At 49.9% G+C, this 7,443-nt stretch overlaps 1 protein-coding gene across 6 annotated transcripts in view; it reads left to right on the top strand.

Annotated features, from left to right (window-relative positions):
* The window catches only part of NTRK3 (neurotrophic receptor tyrosine kinase 3), a 317,641-nt gene that overhangs the window by 175,456 nt on the left and 134,742 nt on the right, over positions 1 to 7,443 (top strand). For all 6 annotated transcript variants that reach the window (XM_006905249.2, XM_006905251.1, XM_006905250.1 and 3 more), the window contains one exon: positions 7,062 to 7,250. In XM_006905249.2, the coding sequence (XP_006905311.1) occupies positions 7,062 to 7,250 (189 nt within the window). The remainder of the gene's footprint in view (positions 1 to 7,061; positions 7,251 to 7,443) is intronic.

The following is a 7,443-nucleotide window of genomic DNA, read 5'->3' as shown; positions in this document are numbered from 1 at the left end:
ATGAGCCCCATCCGGGGCGGTTCTCCTCTACTTCTAAAGTCAGATCTAGGGGTGGGCAGGAGTCTTTTTCAACAATGAAGGTCATGGTCTGGCTCTGTGTGGAGCTAGATCTGATTAGATTAGAGCTCAGCTTTGGGACGGAGTTGGGAAGAGCCATTTTAAGATGGGTCACGTCATCAAGGACAATAAGTCCATTCTTTGCATAAAGTGCTTCTGAAAGATTCTTTGAAAATGGTGTGAAACATGCATACCATCTGAAGGAAAGAATTAAAGTAACATCGTTGAACGTGAGATGGCTTCATTCCTGTATCAGTCGGCATAGACTAGGTTATGCTGTGGTAACAAACACTACTCCTGCCAATCTTAGTGACTTCAAACAAGAAAACTATATTTCTCACGTGTGCCACGTGTGTACTAGGTGTTGGCTAGAGACCTCGGCTCTATGTCACCCTCACTTGGGGGCTGAGGTTGACCGGGCACTACCTCATACTTCTGCAATTGCCAAGGCAGGAAAAAGAAAATATGGCAGATCACACAATGGATCTTTTTTTAGTGAGAGATAATTATAACAGTTAATATACAATAAACTGTTGTATATTAGTTTCAGATATACAACATAAAGACTCAATATTTATATGAATTACAAAATGATCACCACGATGAGTCTAGTTAACATTTACCACCTCATATAGTTGCAGATCTTTTTTTTCTTGTGATGAGAACTTCTAAGATCTCTTCTCTTAGCAACTCTCAAATATGCAATGCGGTGTAATGAACTATAATCGCCGTGCCGTATATCACATCCCCAGGACTTGTTTATTTTATAACTGGAAGTCTGTACCTTTGACCACCTTCACCCATTTTGCCCACCACCCCCCACCCCCGGCAACCATCAATCTGTTCTCTCTATCTCCGAGCATAGTTTTCTTTCATTTTTTTAGATTTCACATATAAGCGAGATCATATAGTATTAGTCTTTCTCAGGCTAACTTATTTCACTTAGCATGAAGTTCTCAGGATCCATCCATGTTGCTACAAATGGCAGGATTTCCTCTTTTTAATGGCTGAGTAATATTCTGTGTGTGTGTGTGTGTGTGTGTGTGTGTGTGACAACTTCTTTGTCCATTCATCTGTCACTGGACACTTAAGTTGCTTCCATGTCTTGGCTATTCAAAATAATGATTCTACGGACATAGGGGTGCAGATATGTCTTCAACATAGCGTTTTTGTTTCATATGGGCATATTCTCAAAAGCAGAATTGCTGGGTCATACGGTAGTTGTATTTTTAATATTTTGAGGAACCCCCACACTGTTTTTCAGAGTGGCTGCACCAATTTACAGTCCCGACAGTGCACAGGGGTCCCTTTGTTCCACAGCCTCGCCAACACTTGTCGTGCTGATTTTTTTGATGCTAGCCGTTCTAACAGGCGTGAGGCGACATTTCATTGACACAGTGGATCTTAGAGCTTCCAGTATGGAAGCAATGCGTGTCACTTCTGCTCACTTTCCACTAGCCAGAGAAAGGGATGGGCACCGCCTGACTTCAAGGGGGCAGAAAACTGCAGTCCCACCGGTACCTGGAAATACCTGGTGAACAGCAATCACGATGCCCACAGCTCCTAAGAGAGGTTTCTGAGCTGCTAGGCGAGATGGCCTCCCCCACACCTTTGGGAGGGATAAATGAAGAAAAACAGAAATGGATGGATTCTGGCCCCAGGATGTTACACATTAGCCATAAACGTTGGCCTCGACTGCCCAAAGTTACCTTACCTGGGTTGGTCCAGCCTTGAAAATATTTGGTCATCTGTTACTAGATGCCTTGGTTCAGATGTCTTGGCTTCTTTTATGGGCTCGTGTGTTCACTTCAAGTTCTAGCTATTTATAAAATACGAGGTGTCAGCAATACAGTCAAGAAAATGGGCAGTTTGGTGGGAAGAAGAACTTTGGAGACGAACAAATATAGGCTCCGTCGCTTCCTGGCTAAGCGATTTTTGGAAATCTGAACTCATTTGGGGATCAGTTTTCTAGCTGATCAAATGCGAACGACAGTATTATCTGAGGATCGGATGAGAACAGAAGGCCCAGTAACACATCTGGCACATAGTAGGTGTTCAATAAACATTAGTTTATTTGCCCTCCGCTTCCCTTTGGTTATAACCACATGCTTAGGAATCTGAGTCCTTCTTCTGGGTACTGGGGAAGAACCACTCCTACAAATCAGCTGGCTAAATGCCACAATGTTGAACCAGTGACTGGGTTTTCTTGGGACCAAATTTCTGAGAACGGTTAATGCTTCTGGTGGAACAGAAGGGGATTTTAGTGATAAAGCAGGACACTGGGGGGATGAGCGATTCCAAGGAGGCCCTCCCCGTGCCCTGGACGAGGCAGCGAGTATTTGTGGTGATGCCACCACTGTTCGCGCCTTTATTTTGTGAGATGGACCCCTTCTCCCCTCACCATTTTGTACTACAGCCAGACCCGGTCCCCGGAGACATGCGCTGTACCCCTGCAGTCCTCATGGCGACTTGCAGCCCCCAGTCCCCCGCAGTGCCCACCCCCCGCCCCGCCTGAGTCAGATCCCACTCAGGGCCATGAGATTCCGTCTTGTGTTTTCCTCAGAGGCCTTTGCTTCCCTGGGGAAAACTGAGTCCCACATCGGAACCGACCGTGGGAAGAGGTCAGCCATCCCGGCTCGGGCGCCTTGCGTTTTCCCGTAGAAGGAGCGGGGAGCGAAAGCGAAAGGCTCTGGAAAGGCCTGTGGGGCTGTTTTCCTGGGCGAGACCCCTGCCGGACTGTGGACCTGTCTCTGATTCTCCCGTGGTTCTCTGATGCCACGACCAGAAGAATAAAACCCACCACATTTTTCGAAGGAAGGAAAGAAAGAAAGAGAAAGAAAGAAAGGAAGGAAGGAAAAAAGCACCAGTTTGGGAAGAGAATCATGTGATGTGTCTGAGCAGACCCGTATTCCCACAGGGGTCCCTTGCAAAAGCTTGAACTTACCAGGAGCGCTAAAAGCCTGTTTCTCTTTCTTTTTGTGTGTTAGTGCTGCATAAGAAAATAAGTGTGTCATTAGGAATGGATTAGTGACAGCGGAGGCCCGTCACAAGTACTAGACAGTCTGTGTGTGTTGCGAGCTCAGAGGACAGCAAGCTGGACGCCTCCTCCTGTCCTGCCTCAGGCCTTGGCGGCTTCAGGAAAATAGAAGCGCTCCCCAGACAGCTGGGGTGCCCCCCACCCCGTTGCTGTCCCTTCTTCATATCTTAACACGTTCTCCTCTGTGGTTATTAAGGTGAGAGGAATCCTTCCTCTCCCAGCAGGGCTGCAGGGCTGCGGCTTTTCTTCCCCTGAGGCAAGTGACTTTGAAAAGTGGCCAGAGCTGGAAAGGGAGGTTGGCTTCCAATGTGGATCTGGGTGTCTCTGCCAGTGGCTCTCAACCTGGGGCAGTCCTGTCACCCCGAAGGGTGTTTGGAATGGTGTTGCCTGTTAGATGGGCAGACTGACTTTTTGTCCCTTAGATTTTTTTTTTAGAAGACTTTATTTTTTAGAGCAGGTTCAGGGTCCCAGCAAAAGCGAGCAGAAGGTGCAGAGAGTTCCAGTGTAGCCCTGCCCCGACACGTGCACAGCCCGCCCCATTGTCCACGTCCTCCACCACGTGGTCCATTGATTACAGTGGACGAACCCAAGACTGCATTTTAAGGCTCCGCTCCAGGGATGCTGAATACCTGCCGTAGCCAGAACAGCCTCTGCCTCGTCCCAGCACCAGCCGCAGCCCTATTGGGGAGCGCTGCTGACTCTGCCACAGGCAGGGGTCTCCCCGCCCAAACTCAGAAGCGATGGGCCGCGTGCTCCTCGTTGGCTCGTGTCAGAAACCGTGGTTGCAGAGGGGAGCACGGGGGCCTCGGGACTGGGGGGCGGGCTGACCGCAGCGCTCCATCAGGTGGGCGTGCGGTTGCGTAGAGCATTCAGCAGCACTGGGAAGAGGAAGAGAGGACGAATTATCTGTAATCCATCCCGGTGAGTCTGATGAGGTGACTCACTTTGTCCCTGTTGTCAAGGGTCAAGAGGAACATCTTTAAAAAAGGGTCTCAGACCTGCAGTCGAAGACGGCCACTCGCGAGGAAGATAACATACCAGCGTTGATCAGGTGTCCCTGGGAAGGTGAATCCTTCCCACTGTCAAGGGTCAGCGCTGGGTGACGGTGCCGAGCAGGCTCCGGGCCGTGTTGTCACCGCTTCTGTGCTGGGTGGCCGTCCTTGGGCAGGTCACTGTTCTGTGCCTCAGCGCCCCCATCTGCGAAAAGGGGAGATAACGGTACCAACCCCACAGGCCTCAGAAGCTTAAAGACCTTGCATGTCCAGAGTCTGGTACGTAGGGAGCGCTCAGCAATAAAATTAGGGCGATGGCGATGACTTCTCCACCTAACTCCGCAGTCCCCTGTCCTTGGATTTCCTCCGCCGTTCTGTGGGAATCACTCGCGTGAGCCACCGTCTCCGTCACGGACCGCGGCGTATCTCGCTCTCACCCTTCTTGGCCTCTGCACGTGATGCTCTGGAGCATGCGGGACCCTCCTCCTCTGACTTCTTAGACATACTTTCCTCGTCATTTCTCCTCATGTCTCAGCCCCTGCTCGCCTTCCTCGGCCTGCAGGTTGAGTTGCGAGTTCTCCGGAGCTCCGAAGTCTGCTTCAGTGTTTTATTTCTGTGAAGTCTTCTTGGGCGATCCTGTCGCTTTCTAATTCCTTTTCCTTTTGAAATGTGACCTCGCCGTCTCCCGGAGACTCTTAGCATCTTGTCTTTCTTCTCTGGGTCCTGCTGGCATTTTATCCTTTGTGCCTTGGGATGTGTGCGTGTGTGTGTGTGTGTGCGCGTGCATATGTGTGTGTGCGTGTGTGCATGTGTGTGCGCGCGGGCATGTGTGTGCGCGTGTGTGTGTGTACACATGTGCGTGTGTTAATTGTGCCAAGACCTGGGTAGATAAGTAATTTGGGGAAAGTTTTTTGGAATTTTTTTCTTCTTTTAGTCGGATTTGGATTTCCGGATGGAGTCTTCGATCTGCTTTTCTCTCTTACTTACCACCTTTTTCTTTTCGTTTGAATTTCTGGAACATTTTCTAGACTGTATCTTCTACTTTTCTTGGACTTTCAAATTTTGATCATCATACTTCCCGAGGGCTCTTCCTTACTCTCCGATGGTTCACAGGTTAAGCATCATCTTGCTTTCTGGATGCAGCGTCATTGATCTCCCGAGGATGTTAGTGGTCCAGGTTTGTATATATAAAGTCTTCCGCTCCCCGCCTTGCTTATGTTCCCTGCAGGTCCTGGTTTCTCTGTATCGTGCTCTCTCTTTCACACTGAAGCGTCACTGGGGTGTCTGGTGAGCCTGGGCCGCTCCTTCATATTTAGGAATTGAGCACTAGAAAGCCAGCAGGTTCATACTTTGACTGCCCGGTGGGGCTCGTCTACTATTAGCCTTCACTAGGGCATGATCTCAGTGTGGGTTTGACCTCCCTGGGAGACCCCCAAGGGTCAATATCTAAAGCTCTTGTCGTTTTTGAGGCATTCAGTTTCTCCAGAGTAGTGTTCTCCACCTCCTGCAGGGGGCGTGGGTGAGATTGGGGCTGGGGTGGTTGGGTAGACAGGGGTTATTCCTGGTTTCTGTTCTTCTCAGAGCAGGAAGAAGGAGACTGGCATCACGCTTTACCTTAGCCCTCCCCTGAGCCAGTGTTTAGGAACTGGCCTCTCTTTTGCAAGGCAGGTGATGATTACAAGTATTAGGCAACCGTTTATTGCTGCCTTTCCACATGGTCTCCAGGCAGACATTTGTCACGGATTGGAATAAGCCTGTCTGTGCTCGCGGAGCGGAATTCAGGTCTTCCGTTTCCATGTACCAGTCCTCTATTTAGTTCTGCCTCATTGGCGCTTCACCTCACTGTTTGATGGGAAGCCTTCTCCCCATAAACTTCAATGCAATGTAATGGATTTCTGCAGTGGAAATATTGTTCAAGCCGCACAACCAAATCACAGCAGGCACTTTGTCTTGGGACTGTGTGTCTCGCGATGCAGCCATTTAAAAAGCCGGTTGTATGAAGCCACAAACAGTCACAGCTAATTCACTTTATAGGACTTTTATTTGTATGTATGGGGGAATCACACCACCAAACAGAATCATCGCTCTACCAAGACTCTGGCATTAAATATCTGTCAACTTGTGTTTGTAAATCACCTTATTTACAGGGTTTCTTCTTTGGGTTAGAAAATGGTAGAGTTGAGGTTGGTAAAGATGAAAATAATGTTCTGTGAGGCCATTGGGGCAATACAGCTCTTTCACGAGTGGGACAGCCAGCCCAGCTGCTGGCAGGCTAATAGTGATGCCGCCTAACCACCGCCCCTTGTGAGAGCTGGCCCCGGCTAGATCTAGTCCCGCGTCAGCCTGATCCCTCCCTGGCCAGGGGAGGGCTGCTGATAGAGCCCAATGAAAGTTATGTCATAGTCCTATATGAATCCAGTGGCCACTCTGGAAAAGCTGTCAGCCCCCAAGGCCCTAATCAGAGGCTCTGGGTCAAGGTGTATGTGGGACTCACATGGAAGCTCTGTAAATCCAGACCCCCGGGTCCCACTCCCAGACTGATGGAATCAGAATCTTTGGGGCGGGACCCAGCACCAGCAGTATTTAGAGGGAAAGGGCAGGATACAAAGGACAGGGAGCTACGTCATCTTTTATTATTATCATCAATCCTGTCGCTGCCACATAAGCAAAGAAACTTACTTACAGTTATTATTGTTTCGAACTAATTGATTTGGCAGAAGCAAAAACCATGCATGTCATGGTCATTTCGGTTCACTTTTTTTTTGTTTGTTTTGATGGCATGAGGGGGTAGAGTTTTCTCTCTCTCATGAAAGAGAAGCAAGGGGTGGTTCTCAGAGTTCAGACGTTTGGTGATATTCTTCCAATAGATTTCGCCCGATGGAAAATATGGTGGCAGAAATAGTGACAGGGTCGTGGGTGGGGCTGAGCAATGGCGGATGCAACTTCATCAGGGCCGTGTGTCTCCTGGCGTGTAGGTCCCGTGGCCGTCATCAGTGGTGAGGAGGACTCGGCCAGCCCGCTGCACCACATCAACCACGGCATCACCACGCCCTCGTCCTTGGATGCCGGGCCAGACACAGTGGTGATCGGCATGACGCGCATCCCGGTCATTGAGAACCCCCAGTACTTCCGGCAGGGCCACAACTGCCACAAGCCAGACACATGTGAGTACTGGAGGAGAGCGCTGTCCCTCTGGGGAGGGCCGGGTGGCGTGGCAGTAGGCTATGTAGCTGGGGTTCTGGAACCTTCTGGGGCCACCTACCACCTGCTAACCTCCCACTCTGTAAGACACCCTCCCCGTTTGTCTCAACGCTTGAAGAATAGCCTGGGCTAGGGTCCCCGAGCGGAGGGCAGGAG

The sequence above is a fragment of the Pteropus alecto genome, unplaced genomic scaffold (genome assembly GCF_000325575.1).
Source record: "Pteropus alecto unplaced genomic scaffold, ASM32557v1 scaffold60, whole genome shotgun sequence".
NCBI classification, from domain to species: domain Eukaryota; kingdom Metazoa; phylum Chordata; class Mammalia; order Chiroptera; family Pteropodidae; genus Pteropus; species Pteropus alecto.
Note: the sequence above shows the minus strand (reverse complement) of the source record. Positions and strands in the feature narration are given on the sequence as shown.